Here is a 23,424-nt window from a genome sequence, read left to right as displayed (position 1 = left end):
TACAATCAAATCAGAAAAATAAAAATAAAAATAGGGGAATATGAACAAATGCGTTTGATTATGCCTTTTTGCTTTCAAGAGTGTATTTACATTATGGTTTTGTATTCGTAATTTATGTTTGGTGAAATTTTTGTTCAAATGTTTTCACCGTATTTTTAGCTCCAGGTTAGGATTTAAGCAAAGGGGAAGAATATTGTGACAATTAAATTGTGTTACTACCAAGTGACTACTAATCAATCTTACCGTTAGATCGATTATATTGATCCAACGGTTATATTTATTTTCATCTTTGTATGGTCATGATTTCCCAAATTTAATACTTTATATTTATTTTCACCTTTGTATGGTTATGATTTCCCATATTTAATGCTTTCATTTTAAATATAGGAAATCATGACCATACAAATATGAAAATAAATATAACCGTTGGATCAACATAATCGATCTAACGGTGAGATTGATTGGTAGTCACTTAGATAGTAACACAACTTAGTTGTCACAATATCCTTTCCCTTAAGCAAAACTGTGAATAAGTAGCCATCGTTTTAACAAATATAATGTTAGAAAGTTTTGTAATTGAAATCAACTATAATAACTATGCAAGATTATTTCATATTATTGAAAGTTTTGTCACATATTTTTCACCAAAAGCTTTAGCTTCATTTTTTTTTTGTGGTAAACAAGCTTTAGCTTCTTAATAGGAGAAGGACTGCTTTTCATTGCAAAAGTTCTATTTTCAAGTAAATAATTTCACTAAAAATGAAACTTATTATTGTGACATTTGTTTCATATATTAATGCATACTTTAAAAATAATAAAATAAAATTGAAGGTTAATTTATATTTACATAATAGGTAGTTTATATTTTTTGTGTAATTAGAGATCAAAAAATAATTTTACTTAATACTGTTTATTAATATTAATTTTGCCAAAATTTCCTTTTAAATAATGTTAATCAAACATGCATTAATTTACTATGAACACTTAATCAAAATCAAATTAATTTAAAATGAATTTTATCACATTTACGTTATTCTCAACGCTCGTCACTCTCCTACCATACTTATACTCAATTACTCACATTAAATTAACCCTCTTAATTTACCATATTAACCTTTATACTGAGTAATGAAAATAAAGTAAAAAGCACGGTATCACGAATCTTCTATAGAGACAAGTGAATTAGTAAACTAATCAAACTTTGTTAAATTTAATAAATCTCGCTTAAATTTCTAAGGTGAGAAGTCATGCAGTCCACACCACAGCTATAAATAGTTCCTTCCTTGTCAGTATCATTTCAAAAATGTAATTCTCACACTGTCTCCTCAGTTCTGTCTCTGTCTCTATTTTAGGACACTGACTCAGTGAGTCAAGTCTTTAACACGGAAAATTGGGAACCTGAGAAATTGTTCGATTCTGGGAAGATTGATTCGCAGAATGGCGCTTAATTTCTCCAGTTTCCACTATCACCGTCATCCTACCTGAGTATCTTCTTCGGTTTTGCTTCACTCTCTGTAAGCTTTTTTTTTTCTTCTTCTTCATTTGTTAGCGTATTTTGTTTCGATGGGAATGAAATTCGTGGTAAATTTCTCTTTTCTCTCTGCTTTGATTGAAATTATTATTTCGTTTACATGTCATCAGGAATTAAATTCCTTTTTGTTTATATTTCTTTGTCAGAATTTCATTTCATTTTTTGTTTATTCTACGAATAACGATGGAAACTTGAAATTTCTGTGTTTAGCTCTTTTAGCTTTACTCGTTTGCTGTGTTTATCTCAAAGAAGAAAATTACTCTCATGTGACGCACAATCCATTACCTAATCTGATTGAGTATTTCATCTTAATGTGAAATTAAGCGAGACATTTTCCGTTTTACTGATTATGATATTTATAAGTGGTTGAAGAGTTTTTTTTTTGTCTTTCTCTTTCATTGAGTTTCATCTTCTCTGACTAAAGATTTTCTTCCTTTTTGTAGGATAATTGGCCTCCGTTTTGCGGGGCTTCCCTTCTTCCTTCTTCAGCTTCCAAAAAAGTTTCCATAACATAGATTATACATTGCAGCAATGAAAAAACAATATTATTATATTAATTCAAGGAGATATCTGATCGGCTGATCTTCATTTCTCCGAAGTTGCGTTTTCCAAAAGTCTTGATTTGGTTCGGAGCCCTTATTTCTGGAAAGAAAGAAACTACGATGCATATTTTAGGCTTCTATTTTTTGCTTACTGCTTAGGTTCAGGCATGAGCTGCTTTTACAGCAACAGTGAAAGCCAATCCAAATATAGATGAGGAAGAAAACTAATAAAAGTTGAGGTTGCCCATTTTGTGATTCCCTGTTACGTCTCTGATGACCATTTGAATTTTACTATTGGTTGTAAGGTTTCTAGCTTTTTTCTTTGTTTTTTGATGAGCTAGCAAGATTTTGAACCTGCAAGTTGATAATGGCTTGTGTGGCACTTCGTCCAGTGTACGAAGAATCTTTAAACACCCATAGTGAATTTACCAGCCGTTTTAGTCCTCGTTCGAGGGACTCGATTTTGATCTACCTAACTGTTGGTGGCTCTGTGATTCCCATGCACATTATGGAGACAGATTCAATTGCTTCAGTGAAGCTGAGAATTCAAACCTTCAAAGGATTTTTTGTAAAGAAACAGAAACTGGTTTTTGAAGGGAAGGAATTGGCTCGTGATAAATCTTGTATCTGTGATTATGGTGTTGCTGATGGGAATGTGGTGCACCTGGTGCTAAGGCTTTCTGATCTTCAAGCTATTACAGTTAGGACAATATGTGGAAAGGAGTTTGGGTTTTATGTTGAGAAGAATAGGAATGTGGGTTATGTGAAGCAGCAGATTGCAAGGAAAGGGCAAGGGTTCTTTGATCTCAAGGAGCAAGAATTGATATGTAAGGGTGAAGCACTTGAGGACCAGAGACTTATTGAGGATATCTGCAAGGACAATGACAATGATGCTGTAATTCATTTTTTGGTCAGGATATCAGATGCCAAGGTAAGGACTAAACCAGTTGAGAAGGATTTCGAATTATCAATTGAGGCATCATATGCACACAATACAAAGCCAAATTTAGTGGCATACCAGTTAGGGTCCGAGTCTGTAACAAATAAGGTCCTTAAGAGGAACCAATTGACAAGAGACTTTCTTTTGGAACCACTTATTATGAATTCCAATATCAAAATTCCACTATTGATCCAGAAGCTAATTAAGATTACTTTGGAAGGGTTAGAAAAAGGAAGAAATCCAATTCAATCTTCAGAGGGATCAGGAGGAGCTTATCTTATGCAAGATTCATCTGGCTTGAAGTATGTTTCTGTTTTCAAGCCTATTGATGAGGAGCCAATGGCAATTAATAATCCTCGTGGACTACCTGTATCTCTGGATGGTGAAGGGTTAAAGAAAGGCACACGAGTTGGGCAAGGTGCATTGAGAGAAGTTGCAGCTTACATTTTGGATCATCCTAGGAAAGGACCTCGCTCGTATCCCAGCAATGGGGAACAGGGGTTTGCTGGAGTTCCTCCCACAGTCATGGTCAAATGCTTGCATAAAGGATTCCATCATCCTGAAGGTTATAAGAATGTTTCAGGTAATGTTAAAATAGGATCACTTCAAATGTTTATGAGGAATATTGGAAGTTGTGAAGACATGGGCCCTAGTGCATTTCCAGTGGAAGAGGTACACAAGATCTCTGTTCTGGATATCAGGTTGGTAAATGCAGATAGGCATGCTGGGAACATTTTGGTTGCCAAGGATTGTGAAGATGATCCAGCTGTCCTTATTCCAATTGATCATGGTTATTGCTTGCCAGAGAGCGTAAGTCTTTTAACACTATAAATGTATTGGTTCTGTTTTCCAATTGTAAGGAAATTTGAGCTCATGAAGTTATGGGCTACTGTGTTGTGTCTTTGTTAAATCTACTTCTCATGCTTGTCTATTTCAGAATAACTACAAAAAGGCTGTAACATTACGAGTACAATTATCTGCTTTGTATCTGCCACTATTCTCAGTGCTATTTGCTTACAAGATTTATGTCACTGTCAGATGTTAATATTTTTCCTCAGATTACCCTAGGATTTACACTGCACAAAAAGTAGAGTTTTGACTCTTCTTTTGATTCACCGTACTTCCGTATATCTTCTGATTTTAATTTTGCTATTGGTTACTTATCTTATATGACTCTTTTATTATTGCTCACTTATCCCTGTTGATCTTCTCTAATACCTTTTACAGCTAAAACATTACAATCATTTTCAGCAATGCCTATTACAATTAATATTTTTTATATTGATTATAAGTTTGACTTACCTCTACTTTTGTATAGTTCATCTCTCTTTCTTTCTTTTTTTCTCCTTTTGCAGTTTGAAGACTGCACTTTTGACTGGTTATACTGGCCACAAGCTCGGGAGCCTTACTCCCCAGACACCATTGACTATATAAAATCTCTGAATGCTGAGGAAGATATTAAGCTTTTGAAGTTTCATGGATGGGACCTTCCTCCTAAATGTGCCCGGATCCTTCGTATATCAACCATGCTTCTTCAGAAAGGTGCAGAGAGAGGGCTCACTCCTTTCACCATTGGAAGCATCATGTGTAGAGAGACACTGAAGAAAAAATCTGTCATTGAGCAGATAATTCAGGAAGCGGAGGAAGCTGCACTTCCTGGAACAAGTGAAGCTGCATTTCTTGATCTTGTTTCAGTGATCATGGATAGTCATTTAGAAGAGCTATTCCCATGACTGAATAACATAGTTCACGTACTTATTACAACTGCTATTGATAAGATAGTGATAAGTGATGATGCTTCGTTCGTCTTCAAAGTGGAACCCTCAATCTTGTATAGTGGACAGTGGTTGAAACGTCTGTCTCACACCAATCAAGAATTTGATGTTTGTAGTGGAATACCTCTGATAACATGGAAATGTATTCGTATATTTACCAGATGGAGGTCCGGTGCAATATCATCCCTCTGTTCTGTGCTTCTTGAGTAAATATAAAATTGTAAAAATAAAGGTTGTACCTAAACCATAAAAAAAATTCTACTATGTTCTGTTCATGCTGTTTTTCTCTTAATTTGTTGAAGTTCTGTAAGTTTCTGTCTGTCGAGCACTGGTGTTATTAAAGTTTAAGAACTTGCGGTTTTAAATACTTTTATTTTTTGATCGGATCTACGAATAAAAACATTAAAATTTGGCAATTATCACTGCTTACGTACTGATAATAATATAACAAGGAAAAAAATAAAATGCATATAATAACAGTAAATTTCTTTATCTTTTTCTATCAACTGAAGTTAATAATAATAATAATAAACAAGGGACAGAATTATTTGAGTCAAACAAAAAGTTTAACATCTTTTTGAGAGTCATTGATCTGATTTGTAAGTACGTGTTGTAACAACCTCTGCTTATCCCAGTATAGAGAATATCATATTGTTTGTAACTAATATATTTAATAATAATAATAAATAAATAAATAAGAATATTAAGAAAATAAATCTAGAAAGATTAACTGGGAATACTAACATCCTTCATTAATTATACATGGATGTAAGTTAGTTCAAATATCTTACATTCTAAATATTTTACATCGATTTCACACATATATTACACTCCTAATTATATCAGGTTATACTATTTATTCATTACATACTTCTCATTCTAGTCTAGCCTATAAGTGTAGGACTCCACACTGTCTGCATGGAATATGGCTTCTGCTCCTTGGTTTCCAACTATTATGTAAATTTCTCAACAATCATCATAAAAATAAACATTCACAGTCCATCTTTCTCCAGAAAAGATAAGTTAGGCATGGTGGTTTTCTAGAAAGGTTAGCACAAAATAAAATAATGTGAGATAATTCTCAGTAATATTGAGATTTTTAAACTATAACCATTTCCAGCCGTGATAACGGAAAATATTAATCTCTCAAGTAAATTTCATAAATTGGAATAATATCACAAATATTAATATGCAATCTCGTAATATTTAACTGAAGCTAATTTAATTCCCAATTTTGTGGATTTCCTGCATGTGAAAAGTTATGATATGACGGAGCTCAAGCCATGATAAGACGTCCCTTACCCTCAAATCTTCTGATCCCAAACTTTTGTGGGTTACTTCACAACAGTATCATTAAGGTAAAATTTATACATTCATTTAATATTCAATTTGTATAAAAAAAAATTCAAAATTTGAAAGAATCACGTTAACATGACAAGTATAACAAAATTAAAAGAAGGATTAAGGTAAAACTATAGATAAAAACATTATTAAAGAAGAGAAGAAATTAAGAAAATATTTTGGCATAACAACAACATACAATTTTCTATATATATATATATATATATATATATATATATATATATATATATATATAAATAATTGAAAAGAAGAAAATAGAGAGAAGATTTTACTCTCTCAATATTACCTTTTTATTTATCTCTTCGTCTTTCTTCACCGTTCATCGGCGTAAAAAATTTTAACAGTGCTTGTGCCAAATGACAATTGAGGTGTTGTTATCATATATATAGATGCTAGATGTGCTGACTCACCCTTTTTCCTTTTATGTTTTTTTTTTACATCATTCTAATTACTTCACCTATTTTACATCATATTTGTTAAGATGTGGCTTTGGAGGGGTGTTCCACGTGGCCCCCTCCTTGCCATATATTTATATATATTTTATTATATTATTTTATATATTAATTCATTTTAATGATATATATTTAATTCTTATGAAATAGTTATAGTATTGTTATTATTTTTAATTAATAATTTAGGATATTTAGTAAATATTTAATTAGAATTAATTTAATGTGATTATAAATTTTAAGAAAATAATTAAATATATATATATATATATATATTTACTGATATATTTTATTTCCCTTATGATTTTAAGCACATGTGGTTTTATTAATAGTTGTTAATAAATAAAACAGTACATGTCTATTATAATTTATCTATCATTCAGTTAAATATTTTATTAAAATATATTCTTATATTTACATGTTAAGATTTAATTATTATATTTACCATATGTTATTTAATTTTTATAAGTTAATAGTATTCATCATAAGACTTATCATATACTGCTTACCAAAAAAAAAAGACTTATCATATACTACATCTAATGTTGCCATATAATTTTATGTAGTCACACATGTAACATAAATAAAATTTATTTCTTTACTTATTTATTAATAATACTAATTTATTTATTTATAGCAAATATAATAATAATAATTTATTTATCCATTGTAACATCCTTCATTTTATAAACATGGACGTGGATTCGTACATAAACTTGTACAAACTTCATATATATATATATATATATATATATATATATATATATATTTAGTCTACTTCCTAACTTACATAATTATTTTACATAAGTCATACATCCTACGTCAGATTACATTACTTTACTATATATATATATATATATATATATATATATATATATATAACATTCTTCAGTCACACACTATTACAAGATCCTTGTTTAGTCCAAAGTATACGCATAAGTCTCCACCCTGTCAGGATAAAATACAGCTACAGCTCCTTGATTCCCCATCACAATATAGTATTCCCAACGGTCACTATAAAAATTAACAGTAATATTTCATCATTCTCCACAAAAAGACAAGTTAGGCATCTGAAAAGATTAGCAAAGCAAATAAAACGTGAGAAAATTCTCAGTAATATTGAGGTTTTATAACTATAACCATTCCAGCCGTATTAACGGAAAATATATCATTCTCTCAAGTAATTTCATAAAATTATTGCAGGAATAAAGATAAATAATAAATTGTGTAATATTTAACTGAAGCTAATTAAATACCAAACTTTGTGGGTCTCTGGATGTGAAAAGTTCTGTGTGGCGGAGCTCAAGCCATGATAAGGCGTCCCTTACCCTAACTATCTGATGCCAAACTTTTGTGGGTCAGTTCACAGCAGTAACATACATAAAATTTACACATTTATTTGGTACCAAATAATCAACTAGTTTAAAATTAAAATTAACATAAAAACAACAATAAGAATTTTAGAATGAAATAATTAAACTAAAGATAGGAATAACAACAAGTAGAAAAGAATTTTAAGAAAAGAAATTGGCAAAGTAACGATACTAACAAAATCTTTAAAAGAAATAGTGAAAAGAAAAACAATGAGAGAAAGTTTTTATCTCTCAATATTACCTTCCTATCTCTCCTCCTCTCCCTTTCCTTCTCCTTCTCGCTGTTCTTTTCCTTCGGATTGTTTTTTTTTTTTTTTTACGTTTGCGTTCCTTCTTCTTTTTTCCTTCTGATTCATATGGACACATATATATATAGGCCATTGTTTTTTACTATTTTGACTATTTTAATGATTACCTCTAATTGATTTCTAACTAAACTAATTAAAGTTTTGTTTAAATCTAACTAATCTTTAAGAATGTAATAATTGCATCTATCAAAAGTCTTAACATTCTGATTCCTTTTATCACATGTTGCTATATATCTAGAAGGATCCACATTTTTTATAAGCTTCAATTTTTTATTGTTATTTATTTTTCTACTTATACATATATATATATATATATATATATATATATATATATTTATTACGTAACCTATTAACAGAGCCACTTTATATATTATTATTTTATTTTATTTATTTCTACTATTATATTATTTTAATTATTTAATACTTTAATATATATATATATATGTTATGTTATGATTATTATTATTTTATTTTATACATATAAATATATATATTTATTTATTTATTACTTTATCATTTTTTTTAATACAATTATTATTTCAGAATATTACATCTATTATTATCATTATTATCAATATTATTATTTTATATATTATTACTTTGATTATTATTACTATTATTTTTATTTTATTTTTATTCGGTTATTATATTTCCCTTCTCCTAAATAAAATTTTGCCCTCAAAATTTGGACATACCTTCTAAAAAAAAAATTCTTGATAACTCTGTCGTAACTCTTCTTCTTTTTCCCTTGTGGCTTCGTGTGCTGAAAGTCATTCCCAACGTACTTTTATTAACGGAATCATCCTATTTCTCAGTTGCTTTAGATTTTTGTCAAGGATTTGAGCTGGCCTGGTACTAATAGTCAGATTCTCTTTAACTTGTACTGAGTCTATATCGAGAATGTGAGAAGGATCTGGAACATACTTTCTAAGTTGAGAAACATGAAAAACACTGTGGAGATTGGAAAGATGAGGCGAAAGGTCAAGTTGGTAAGCAACTAGCCCTATTTTTCGGAGTATTTGAAACAGACTGATATATCTAGGACTCAATTTTCTAACTTTGAGGGTTCTGCCTACACCTGTGGTAGGAGAAAGTTTAAGAAAGACATATTCTCCTTCTTCAAAAGACAAAGGTTTTCGCCTGTTATCAGCATAATTTTTCTGTCTGCTTTGTGCCTTTTCAAGGTTTTCCTTTATCATCTGAATTTGTCTCGAGGTTTCTTGGACTAATTTCGGTCCCAATAACTGTTTTTCCCCTTTTTCATACCAACACACTGGAGATCTATATTTTCTTCCATAGAGTGCTTCATATGGAGCCATTCCAATACTAGAGTGGTAACTATTATTATAAGCAAACTCTATTAATGACAGATATCTAACCCAACTACCTCCTTGTTCAAGGATGCAAGCTCTCAGCATATCCTCTAACATATGAATGGTTCTCTCAGTTTGACCATCAGTCTGGGGATGATATGATGTACTAAGTCTCAACTTAGTTCCAAAGACTTGCTGTAAATATCCCCAGAATCTAGAAGTAAATCTAGGGTCTCTATCTGACACAATACTTATAGGTACCCCATGAAGTTTGACAAATTCATTTATATATAATTGGGCTAATCTCTCAATAGAATATTGAGCCTTAATTGGTAGGAAATGAGCAGATTTGGTTAATAGGTCAATGATTACCCAAATTGTATCATACCCCTTTTGGGTTCTTGGAAAACCCATCACAAAATTAGTGGCTACACTTTCCCACTTCCACTCTGGTATGTCTAGTGATTGAAGTAATCCTGAAGGCTTTTGATGTTCAATTTTCACTTTTTGACAAATTAAACATTTTGAAACATACTCAGCAATATCCTTTTTCATTCCTGGCAAACAAAATGTTTTTTTCAAATCTTGATACATTTTGGTTGAACCAGGGTGAACTGTGAATTTACTGCTATGTGCCTCATTCAAAATTTCTTTCATCAATTCTTCCTTCTTAGGTACAACAATTCTTCTTTGAAATTTCACCAAACCATCTTCCCCTTTGGTAAATTCTTCCTGTTTCACAGATTTTTCTAAACCAGAATCTTCCTGTTGAGCTTTTCTAATTTTATTTATCAACTCATTATCTATTTTTATTTCACTAATACCTAAACTTCGAGGCAATATAGTCACAGATAATTTCATATCTCTAAATTTTTCCAACAACTCCATTTCTTTGACCATTAACTGTGACATGTGAAGGGATTTTCTGCTTAAAGCATCAGCTACTACATTAGCTTTTCCTGGATGGTATTTAAGTTCAAAATCATAGTCTTTCAAAAATTCCATCCACCTTCTTTGCGTCATATTCAATTCTTTTTGGTCAAATAAATATTTAAGACTCTTATGATCACTAAAAACCTCAAACTTGACTCCATACAAATAATGCCTCCAAATCTTAAGGGAAAAAACTACTGCAGTCAATTCTAAGTCATGAGTTGGATAATTTTCCTCATAAGGTCTCAATTGTCTTGATGCATAAGCTACAACTTTTCCTTCTTGCATTAAGACACATCCTAATCCCTTTTTAGATGCATCACTGTAAATTTCAAATTTTCCTAAAGGATTAGGGATTATTAAAATTGGTGCAGATGTCAATTTATTCTTTAAATCTTGAAAACAATCTTCACATTCTTGTGTCCAAACAAAAAGAACTCCTTTTCTAGTTAACCTAGTTAAAGGTAACACTAGTTGTGAAAATCCCTTAATAAATCTTCTGTAATATCCTGCCAATCATTGAAAACTCCTGATCTCAGTGATAGTCTTAGGTCTCTCCCAGTGTATTACAGCCTCAATTTTACTTGGATCAATTGTCACTCCTTCTTTTGAAATAGCATGCCCTAAAAACTTAACTTCTTCCATCCAGAATTCACATTTTGAAAGTTTGGCATACAATTGCTTATCTTTCAAAATTTGTAATATTATCCTTAGGCTAAGCATGACAACCATTCTAATTTTTGGCACTGTTTCTGAAAAAATGATTCTTTTCTATTTCTGTGCCTTGTAAGAGTTCTGAGGATTAGAATTACGTTTGTTAACATATTTTATTGTTATTATGAGAATCAGAATTACGTTTGTTAACACAATTTTTTTTTTGGGAGATAATGGCTTTATTTTTTTTTAAAGCTCTCTCAGGACGATGAAACACAGAACATTAAAGCTTGAGTAATTCAGAAAGTTTTAAAGTAATTCGAGTATCACAATGAAGTAATTCACACAGTTAGCACAATTACGTTCTGTTTTTTTTTTTGGGCGATGAAGTAAATAGAGGGCGATGAAAGTGTTTCTGCAAAGGGTAGGCTGGTAAAGTCTGGAGCTTTTACCTGCAACTAGGAACGCAAGAGAGAGAGTGGAAAGGAGACCAAAAACTTCTGTGGTGAAGGGAGGGATGGTGATCCGGTGATATGTGGTTGAAGGCCAGTGACAGTTCAATGTTGGTGTGTGAGCGGAAAAAAAGTCGTGAGAGTGTGAGAGAAAACTGATTCTCTTTTTGTGCCCAGAAATAGAAAAGCAGAAAATTTTTGATTCTCTTTTTTATTCTCCAGCATAAAAAAAAGACAGGTTCATCCCGAGAACAAAAAAATAAACTGATTTTATCAAACGCAATTCTCATCCATTTTTGTTCCCGGGAACAGAAATTAAAAAAAAAAAAAACTCATTCCGGGAAGGTTGTCATGCACACCCTTAAATGTTCCTTAATGTCCTCTTTATTCCTGGAATATATTAAAATATCATCTATAAACACCACTTCAAATTGATCTAGGTAAGGTCTAAAAATTCTATTCATATAATCCATAAATACTGCTGGAGCATTTGTTAAACCAAAAGACATCACTAGATATTCATAATGTCCATACCTAGTCCTAAAGGCTGTCTTTGAAATATCTTCAGTCTTAATTTTGATCTGGTGATATCTTGACCTTAAATCTATTTTAGAAAATATTATGGCTCCTCTCAACTGATCTAAAAGGTCATCTATCCGAGGCAAAGGATATTTAGTTTTAATGGTGACTTTATTTAGTTTCCTATAATCCACGCACAACCTCATACTTCTATCTTTTTTCTTGACAAAGAGCACTGGTGCTCTCCAAGGTGACACACTTGGTCTGATGAATTGCTTTGATAGAAGTTCATGTAATTGTTTCTTTAGTTCAACAAGCTCTACAGGTGACATCATGTAGGGTGCAATAGAAATTGGCCCTACTCCAGGTATTAGGTCAATGGAAAATTCAATTTCTTTGTTTGAGGGTAAACCTGGAATTTCATCCGGAAAAACGTCTGAGTATTCAGAGACAATAGGGATACTGGTTGCATCAAGTTTATCTTTTGCTTCTGAAAGATTAAAGAGAACATATCCTTGTGCTCCATCTAACAAATTTTTCCTAAGTTGGGAAGTTGACAAGAATAAAGATTCATTTGGAAATTCTGACTCTTTTGTGAAAATTATCTTTTTATTATGACAATCAATAACCACACAGTTTGCAAATAACCAATTCATACCAAGGACTACATCAATGTCAATCATAGGAAAACAAACTAAATCTATTTTAAACTCTTTCCCTTCGACTTGAAGAGGACAATTTTTACAGACTTGAAATGTGGTAATTTTCTTCCAGTAGGAAGAAAGATTTCAAGATAAGAAGATAGAATGAATATTGGTAACTTTAACTTTTGAGTATAAGATAAAGATATGAAAGAATGAGTAGCCCCAGAATCAAACAGTACAATTATAAGAGAATCTTGTATTAGACCAGTACCTTGAACCAAATTTGAAGCTTGGGCCGCTTCCTGACCACTAAGAGTGAAAACTCTTCCTCTTGTTGCAGGTTGAATTGATGAATTCTGACCTTGATTCTGCGGACACTGCCTCAACATATGTCCAGGCTTTCCAAACTTAAAGCATACCTCTTCTTGCTAGGCATTCTCCAGCATGATTCTTTTTGCATTTTGGACATACCTGAATCTGAGAATTCATCTGTCCTATATTCTTTCTTCCTCCGTTGTTAGCAAAGCTATTCCCTGAGTTTTGTGTCTGTGTCCCTTTGTTGTTGTCATCGTTCTTTCTCTGACTTGAAACTCTGTCTTTCTCTCTTCCCTCCTCAGCTTCCTTCATGCTTGCTTCAATGTCTCTGCACCTATTTATTAATGATGAAAAATTTCAGATTTGGTGTCCTATTATCATACTTTTTAATTCAGGTTTTAGTCCAGATTCAAATTTAGTCGTCAACCATTCTTCATTAGGTTGATTCTGTACATAATTAGAATATCTGCATAATTCCTCAAATTTTGCCACATATTCTCCAACAGTCATGTTTCCTTGTTTCAGTTCAAGAAATTCTATTTCTTTTCTATTTTTTACACTTTGAGGAAAGTACTTTTCCAAAAAGGTATCTTTAAAAATTGTCCAAGTAATCTCTGTTCCTTGGCTTTGAAATTATCTTTTGGTATTTGTCCATCAATGCTCTGCTTCTCCAATCAACAAGTATGTGGCAAAGTTTACACGATGAGTATTAGGACAGACCATTACCAGGAATATTTTCTTAAGTTCCTTCACCCATTTCATGGTTGCCTCAGGGTTATAATCTCCACGAAAAGTGGAAGGTTTATGCTTACGGAATTTAGTGAGTCCTTTATAATCAGAATTAAGTCCTCCCTGAGTATTTGCAATTCTAGGTCCATTTTCACTATCAGAATTATGGGTGTGATTTCTGGTTGCACGATCCTCCCTCAGCTCCTGAATAATTTGCTGAGTAGTCACCGTTTATTCTCTAAGAGCTTCTGCCACTCGTGTAAACGCATCCATTATTGGGTTAACTTCTGGTTCAGAAGTTGAAGAAGATATCTGCCTTGTACCTGTCATAGATCTACATATATTGTTTTATGATAGTGAGTTGATCAAGCTCATTAAAATAACTCAAAATATGCATGATTTATGACAAAATACCAAGCAACTATAATAGTTTAGATCTTTTATTTACCTGGACCGTTGCTCTGATACCTTAAAATGTAACAACCTCTGATTATCCCAGTATAGAGAATATCACATTGTTTGTAACTAATATATTTAATAATAATAATTAATAAATAAGAATATTAAGAAAATAAATCTAGAAAGATTAACTGGGAATACTAACATCCTTCATTAATTATACATGGATGTAAGTTAGTACAAATATCTTACATTTTAAATATTTTACATCGATTTCACACATATATTACACTCCTAACTACATCAGGTTACACTGTTTATTCATTACATACTTCTCATTCTAGTCTAGCCTATAATGTAGGACTCCACACTGTTTGCATGGAATATAGTTGTTGCTCCTTGGTTTCCAACTATTATGTAAAATTTCCAACAATCGTTATAAACATAAACATTCACAGTCCATCCTGCTCCAGAAAAATATAAGTTAGGCATGATAGTTTTTTGGAAAGGTTAGCACAAAATAAAACAATGTGAGATAATTCTCAGTAATATTGAGATTTTTAAACTGAAAACAAAAATATTAATCTCTCAAGTAAATTTCATAAATTGGAATAATATCACAAATATTAATATGCAATCTCGTAATATTTAACTGAAGCTAATTTAATTCCCAATTTTGTGGGTTTCCTGCATGTGAAAGGATATGATATGGCGGAGCTCAAGCCATGATAAGACGTCCCTTACCCTCAAACCTTCTGATTCCAAACTTTTGTGGGTCACTTCACAGTAGTATCATTAAGGTAAAATTTATACATTCTTTTAATATTCAATTTGTATCAAAAATAAAAATTCAAAGAGTAAATACCTTTTTTAGTCCTCAGCAAATTTCACGAGGCCCGTTTTAGTCCCTAGCAAGTAAAAAGGCTCATTGTGGTCCCTAAAAAATTCAAAATGGACTCATTTAATTAAAATCGTGATCCCTCACAAATTCAAAAAAGACCCATATTAGTCTCTAAAAGGACTAAAATGGGTCCATTTTGAATTTCTTAGGGACTACGATAGGCCTTTTTATTTGCTAGGGACTAAAGTGGGCATCGTGAAATTTGCTGGGGACCAAAAATGGTATTTACTCAAATTCAAAATTTGAAAGAATCACGTTAACATGACAAGTATAACAAAATTAAAAGAAAGATTAAGGTAAAACTATAGATAAAAGCATTATTAAAGAAGAGAAGAAGTTAAGAAAATATTTTAGCATAACAACAACATACAACTTTCTATATATATATATATATATATATATATATATAAATAATTGAAAAGAAGAAAATAGAGAGAAGATTTTACTCTCTCAATATTACCTTTTTATTTATCTCTTCATCTTTCTTCACCGTTCTTCTCAGTAAAAATTTTTAACACTGCTTGTGCCAAATGACAATTGAGGTGCTGTTATCATATATATATATGCTAGGTGTGCTGACTCACCCTTTTTCTTTTACGTTTTTTTTTTCTTTTTACATCATTCTAATTACCTCACCTATTTTACATCATATTTGTTAAGATGTGGCTTTGGAGGGGTGTTCCACGTGGCCCCCTCCTTGGACTTTTTGACCACTGTAGCCCTTACGTAATAATTAATTACTAAATTGACCCTGATTATAAACTATTTCAAAAATTTAACCTCTCCAGAAAACATAACACCAATCTGCCCCTTTTTTACCGTTGACCATCAAGTTTACCCGGTTATTTTTTGAAAATTTTAAAATACCCGGGTAGGGAAGGGGATACCCGGGTATATTTCAAAAATCTGAGAAATCTTGAATTATTTACCCGGGTAGGGAGGCGGCTACCCGGGTAAACATGCATGTATGGTGATGTTTATCGGGTTTGTGGGGGAATGTTATTTGAAGCATTCATGTATTAATCTCGTGTCCTGAGCAAATTGTGATTTAAATTGTCGGTGCTATCACCATTTTCTTTAGTAATTTATTTCTCCCTGCTTTTACAATTTGGTGTGCTTCATTTATGTGGGCCTCATGCTGGGATATTCATGCATACATTGCATCTGATAACTGCGAATTTTTTTGTGAATGCTTGAAAGATTGATCAACATAGTTTAACATTTTCAGTTTTTCTAGCTCCCGTATTTACCCATTCAAGATTTTAGTAATTCAATTTTCGCGTTTGGCAAGATCCAAGGATGGATTCGCCGTAAAACGATATTCACAGCGGCGTATTGCAGGGAGTATATTCCAAAAGATACAACAGGGCCCAATCCAATGTAATCATATTAGTCAGTTTCTTTTGTTTATTCTGTTAGAAGTTAGTTAAAGGTTTAATTACTGATTACTTCTTTTAATTCTTCTTGAACCAGTTGTATAAATAAACTGGTTCCATTCATTTCTTGTACATAATAAGCTAATTCAATACAAAGCAAAGCACCTTTAAGTTCGTGTTTGTCTTTTCTCTCTGTTATGCTTTTGCATGTTGAAGATCACATTCTGATCTTGCATGTTGAAGATCCAGTATCATAAGATGGTATCAGATTTCTTCTTCCGCTGAATTTTCTTTCTCCTTCACTGTTCTTTGTTATTGTTCTTCACCGATTCATTTTCTCCATGGCGAATCTGCATCATGCTCTTCCAGATTTTTACACTAATCCAGGTAATCCTTTCTTCCTGCATCCAAGCGAGAATCCAGGCTTGGTGCTGGTTACTCCTCCTCTTGATGAGAAGAATTATCATTCTTGGGCCAGATCCATGACTATGGCTCTTTTAACTAAAAACAAATTAGGTTTTGTTGATGGTTCTATTGCACGACCACTGGAAAATGATCCTACATTTCCAGCTTGGCTACGATGCAACATGATTGTTTTGTCTTGGATTCATCGATCAATAAGCAGTTCCATTGCTCAATCCATATTATGGATAGATCGAGCCAGTGATGCTTGGTCTGATCTTCGGGGAAGATTTTCTCATTCTGATATATTTCGCATTTCTGATTTGCACGAAGAAATTTATAAAATGCAACAGGGTGATCGTTCGGTTACTGAGTTCTACACTCAAATGAAGATAATGTGGGATGAACTTGACAACCTAAAACCTCTACCTACCTGTAGCTGTGATGATCCATGTACATGTGGAGGATACAATTTGATGAGAACACATAGGGATCGTGATCAAGTGGTTCGGTTCCTCAAAGGTCTCAATGAGAAATATGCTCATGTGAGATCCCAAGTGATGCTGCTGGATCCTTTTCCCAGCTTAATCAGAGTTTTCTCTATGATTGTTCAACAAGAGAGACAAATGCTTTGTGAAGTTCTAGTTGATTCAACCACAGAAACCAGAGTTTTCAACAATTTTTCTGATAATCACCAGAAACAGAATTTTGGAAGAGGCAGGGGTCGTGGATTCCCTTCTTTCTTCAATAAGGGATGTGGTTCTGGTAAAGTCTGCACTTACTGTGGCAAGCCTAACCATACTGTTGATACTTGTTATCAAAAGCATGGATATCCTCAAGGTTTCAAACCAAAAGGTCCATCGAATGCTAATTTTGTGGCTCAAAATGATACTGACATCACTGAAGGTGGTGATAATTCAGATTCCATGGTGACTATTTCTCAGGATGAATATCAAAATTTGATCAAGCGTTTGCAATTGGGATCTTCAGTTGAAGAAACTCCAATCAGTTCCACCAATCTCATTCACACTACTGCCATGAACACTAACACAGGTAGTCTCACAGGTAGTTTTCACTCCAAATGGCTTCTTGATACTAGAGCTACTGATCACATCAGTTATATCTCCTCTAATTTTTCTACATTGACTAAAATCAGTCCCATTTCCATCACCTTACCTGATGGTTCACACACCACAACTCATTTTTCTGGCACTGTCATTTTTTCCTCAACCTTAACTTTGTTTGATGTACTGTTTGTTCCCTCTTTTCATGTCAATTTAATATCAGTCACAAAATTGATCAAAAGTCTGTCTTGCTACCTAATATTTCGTGATTCCTATTGTTTTGTGAAACAGATTCATACCAATGTGATGATTGGTTCAGCTGATTTGGTTGAAGGATTGTATGTGATGAGGTCCTCAAGTAGAGATCAGACCACCAACACCAACCATAATTTCCATAGCAAAATTTCTTCTGTTTTTCATCATTCTGTAAATAATACTGATGCCTCTATCCTTTGGCATCATAGACTTGGTCATGTACCTTACTCTACCTTACAGCAAATGGCAATAAAATTTCCTTTCATTCTTGCTAAAAATATTGCTCCCTGTGATGTTTGTCAATTTGCTAAACAACACAAATTAGCATATCCACATAGCAATACCAAAACAACTTCTAATTTTCAATTGATACATGTTGATATTTGGGGCCCTTATTTGACTCCATCTATTCATGGTCATAGATATTTCTTGACCATTGTTGAGGATTTTTCTCGTTTTACTTGGGAACTTTTGTTAAAATCTAAAGGTGAAGCTAGGTAGGCTTTACAAAATTTTATCATCATGATTCAGAATCAGTTCCACTTAACTGTGAAATGTGTTAGATCAGTTAAAGGACCTGTGTTTGCCATGTCTGCTTTTTATCAAGAAAAAGGTATCTTGCATCAAACAACTTGTGTTGAAAATCCTCAACAAAATGGCATTGTTGAAAGGAAACATCAACACATCCTCAATGTGGCTCGGGCACTTATTTTTCAGTCCAATCTTCCATTGTCATTATGGTCATATACTATTTCCCATGCCATTCATCTCATCAATCGTTTATCAACTCCTTTGCTCAATCATTCCACTCCTTATGATGTTCTATACCAGAAACCTCCCACACTTATGCATCTCAAGGTTTTTGGATGTCTCTCCTATGCTTCCACTCTTCTTTCCCATAGAACTAAATTTGCTCCTAGAGCATATAAAACTATTTTTCTAGGCTATCAAGAAGGTGTTAAAGGCTACATTCTTCTTGATCTCAAAACCAGAAAAAAAATTTCTTTCTCGAAATGTCATTTTTTTTTAACATGTATTCCCTTTTACTACTAAACCAGACCCACCTCAGACTTCATGTCACCCAGCTCCAATCCATTTTGATTTTCAAAATCCTATTGATCTCAATTTTACTTCTGATCTTTGATACACTACCACAACAGCTACCTTCCCCTTTACCTACCAATGATATCTGATGCTCTCCGGCAAGTATACCGATCGCACAAGTAATATAGAAAGTAAGTAAAGTATCGTCTCCAGAGGGATTGTAAACCAAGTACTACAATAACCAGTCCCCTTAAGTTGGAAAACTCGGTTTGTTGTTGGGAAAAATTGCGAATTGATTTTGAGTAATAATAAGAAATAAAAATAAAGACTTGTTTTTATTTTTTTTATTTAAGAGAAATAAAACAATAACGATGAGATTTGATTTTTAAAATATGAGAAAAATATTGTAGCTAGAGCGCACTCACCTTTTGATCCCCACTTCTTACTTTGGATTGATTCACAATATTTATTCATATAATTACTCGGATAAATTATTATCTAAAAATATTTATTAGTTAACCCTCAATTCCTTGCAAGGTTAACCCTTTAATCCCCAATTGGAACCCCAATTCCTTGCAATGTTCCTCATGGTATTAAGCAATGAACGCAATAATTTAAGCATTCGCAATTAAATACACATCTATTCCTAGCATGCATACCAATTGTTGTCCTACCCCTTTCAAGATCAAAACCCCAATATTCCTATCTAGGGTTCTAACCCTCAAACTATCCCCAACTATCAGATTGATCAGTTCTAATAAAGGAAATACAAAGATAATTATATAAATGAATAAAACTAAATCAATCCATCGTAACAAGGGTTCACATAGGGCTTGTGTCCCTAACTATAATAAAAGAAAACTAGCCAAGCATAATCATGGCTGAAAATCCAATATTCGATAAAAGCATAAAATTACAGAAAAAAATAGATGAAGAAGAAGAACTGTGGAAGAATCTCCTGAGCTCTGCTGTCGGCCTCCTCTGAATGGAATTCGATGATCTAGGTCTAGCACAAGGATCCTATTTATAAACTTTATTTTTTTCCTTCTTCCAAAAATACCCCCGCGGAAAGACGGTGTTATTTTCTCGCAACCCGGCGCCAGTTGGCGCCGGTTTGGCGCACGTTTGCGCCAACTCGCTGCCTCGAATACGAAAAGTCAGACCTGTTTGCGTGGACCGGCGCCAGTTGGCGCCACCCTTTGTAGTTTGGGCGCCTAGTGGCGCCAATTTCATCTTCACTTTGGGCACCACTTGGCGCCAAGTTCTTCATGTTTGGGCGCCTAGTGGCGCCAATGCACAAGTCCTCCGCTGTAGTTTCCGTGATCTGGCGCGAGTCTGCGCCAATTTGGTGCCAGTCCGCGCCATTTCTCTGTCATTTGTACTATGTAACCTTTACAATCCGGCGCTGGTTTGTGTCAACAGGCTTTTATAATTTTTACTTCTTTTTTCCTGTAAAAGCACAACCAATAAGTGAAAAGTATAATTGAGAAGAAAGAATCAATATAATTAGCAAATATGTCATTTAAATTGCTTTCCTATGACTCAATTCTTATCAATTTTAACACAGAAAAACACACTTGCCAGAGGCACATCAAATCATTCCCAGATTTAAACGTTGATGTCCCAGCAATGTACAAGACTCAATCCAGGAAACAATCAATTATTCCAACACAACATCACACAGACAATCAAGAAATCATTATGCTAAGCATGACTGTATCAATGCAAAGAACTCCTAACAATGCCTTATATTCTCATGAACATGTCAGAATCTAGCTTGAACACCCCTCACCAAGATAATCATATAACGCTGAGCACTCAAGTGTTTAAGGGAGTAACAATCACTCAATCTATCACAGCAATAACATTACCATAAGCTAGATCATATTCTCAAAAATTCTTAAAAATGAAGAATCAAACACATGCATCAATTGATCAAAAGGACTTCTCAGGTTGTAACTTGGCCGTGTTTAAGGCTAGGAATTTATGGATAGTAGCTCAAACAACAATGAGATTGAAAAACTGATATTATTTCATTTTTAACACATTCACTCAATGATTTTGCTCCACTAACATTCCCACAGAATTTTGGGAATTAATTCCTTTCAGCCACCTTTTCTTTACATTCACCCTTTTTCTTTTTTTCTTTTTTTTCAAAATTTTTTGTTTTAAGGGCACAGATGAAATTTTTCCTCCCCTAATTATTTGACCTCTGTGGAGCTTACCTCAATTTATTTGTTTTCTTTTCAACATTTCAGTAATTCAATCTCAATTAAGGTAAGTCATATGGATATAGGCTAAGCCATCAATCAGGCCACAGGTCATTTAACAACAAATAAGTTCAGGCTCAAGGGGGCTAACAATGGAAAAATTCATACAGGTGGGTTATTTTTGGCCAATAGCTAACAAGAACAAAATGCCTTTATCATATCAATCAATACATGCATAACAGAGAAACAGAGCAAGTTCTAGAATGCTATCACAGTGAGGTCTCTCAGAATAAAATAAGTGTTTAAGCACAAAACCTCACCAGCTATGATGTCAAGCTAGACTTCCAAAAGAACATCAGGCATTATTAATCATTCAAGCACAAAATTCAGACAAACGAGCAATCATGAAATCTACTCATGCCAATACAATATTATGCCAGAAGTTCATACAAAACATGATTCCTAGGATGAATCAGGCAAATTAACTAGGGAAAGCATATCTAAACCTGGACTTGCTCAGAAAACATGTTCAAATTTTTATTTTTATTTTTATATATAGCACACAAAATACTATAAAAATAACTAAGAAAATTAAAAGAGTTAGAATATCTCCCCTGATAGAAGAATTGCAGCAGTGCTCAGGTGCAAGCCTACCATTCCCAGATTTAGAGAATTGTTGTCCTCAGCAATAATTTAACCACAAGAAAGAAGAAAAAGCTGCACAAGAGAACAAACAGTGGCATATAGAAGAAACTATGATGCGCACATTAAAATATCAGAGAAAAATATATAACTCAAAGTAACTAAAAATAAAAATAAAAATACGAAACAGAAAAATAAACTAATATACAAAATCTCCGTCAGCAAGGAGATATAATCAACCCTCCATGTCATCCCCCTCAGCAGCGTGGGATGACTCAACAAATGGAAGGTCTGGTGGTACTGGTTGCCTTGGTGTATGAGACCACAATTCCCAGATTTGCCCCAAACCATGGAGCCATGTTAAGAACTCTTTGAAATTTTGATTTTTCCGAGAGATAGAGTCTCGGTGTCTCTTGTCAAACTTCAGCTTCCGGTGTCTCTTCCAACTCGTATCAAAGAGTTTGATCACCTCCTTTCTCAGTACCTTCTTCATTATAGGATGACGCCTCCTTTTGGGTTTTCTCTCATGTTTGTCATCATCCTCATTGAGAATTTTGTTGGTATGGGAAAAGGGATCTTTATTTTTCAAATCAGTTTCCTCTTCTTTCAGTGCTTCAATCACCGCCTTCTTATTACCCAAGAAGACATTTTTTTGAGGTTGAGGAAACTCTTCCAATTCCACCTTTATGGCACCATCTTCCTTGGCATCATCCGCTGCACTTTGTTTTTCTCTTACTTCGAGACTAAAACAATCATCTTTGTGAGAAGACTGTTTTAGAGAATCAAAGACATTGATGGTAACGGTCTCATCATTCATTCTTAGCTCAAGCTTCCCGTTTTCAACATCAATTAGTGCCCGAGCAGTGGCTAAGAAAGGTCTACTCAGCAATAGAGGCATCTCAGCTCCCCCTTCCATGTCCAACACTACAAAATCAGCAGGAAAGATGAACTTGTCCACCTTCACAAGAACATCTTCAATAATACCACTAGGCTTCCTCAAAGACTTATCAGCAAGCTGAAGAGATGCCAAAGTGGGTTTCAACTCGGTGATCCCCAAAGATTTACAAACAGAAAGGGGCATCAAATTAATGCTAGCCCCAAGATCGCATATTGCTCTGCCAATTTTTGTGTCCCCAATTTCAATAGGGATTTTGAAACTCCCTGGATCACTGAGTTTGGGTGGGAACTTCTTCTGTATAATGGCACTACACTCCTCAGTGAGTGTTACAGTTTGGCATTCCTGCAGCTTATGTTTTCTTGATAACAAGTCCTTCATGAACTTGGCATAATTA

At 33.4% G+C, this 23,424-nt stretch overlaps 1 protein-coding gene across 2 annotated transcripts; it reads left to right on the top strand.

Annotated features, from left to right (window-relative positions):
* The first annotated feature begins 1,329 nt into the window (after nucleotides 1-1,329).
* On the top strand, nucleotides 1,330-5,101 carry LOC133284768 (phosphatidylinositol 4-kinase gamma 3). Of its 2 annotated transcripts, XM_061481852.1 has the most exons (4): nucleotides 1,330-1,514; nucleotides 1,975-3,004; nucleotides 3,122-3,823; nucleotides 4,369-5,101. In XM_061481852.1, the coding sequence occupies exons 2-4, from the start codon at nucleotides 2,441-2,443 to the stop codon at nucleotides 4,744-4,746; spliced, it is 1,644 nt and encodes a 547-aa protein (XP_061337836.1). In that variant the 5' UTR covers nucleotides 1,330-1,514; nucleotides 1,975-2,440; the 3' UTR covers nucleotides 4,747-5,101. The 2 variants fall into 2 exon arrangements, with proteins under 2 accessions (XP_061337836.1, XP_061337831.1); XM_061481847.1 differs by having other exon boundaries at nucleotides 1,975-3,823.
* The last annotated feature ends 18,323 nt before the right edge of the window (nucleotides 5,102-23,424 follow it).

The sequence above is a fragment of the Gastrolobium bilobum genome, unplaced genomic scaffold (genome assembly GCF_033153095.1).
Source record: "Gastrolobium bilobum isolate Gb01-03AN ecotype WA unplaced genomic scaffold, APGP_CSIRO_Gbil_v1 utg22780, whole genome shotgun sequence".
Lineage (NCBI taxonomy): Eukaryota > Viridiplantae > Streptophyta > Magnoliopsida > Fabales > Fabaceae > Gastrolobium > Gastrolobium bilobum.
The sequence above is the reverse complement of the archived record's forward strand: the minus strand, read 5'-3'. Positions and strand labels throughout refer to the sequence as shown.

Bases quoted from the DNA above. Each gene is read 5' to 3' on its own strand.
- LOC133284768 (XM_061481847.1), top strand. From the start codon at position 2,441: ATGGCTTGTGTGGCACTTCGTCCAGTGTACGAAGAATCTTTAAACACC. The intron at 3,824-4,368 runs GTAAGTCTTTTA...CTCCTTTTGCAG, and splicing joins GTTATTGCTTGCCAGAGAGC to TTTGAAGACTGCACTTTTGA.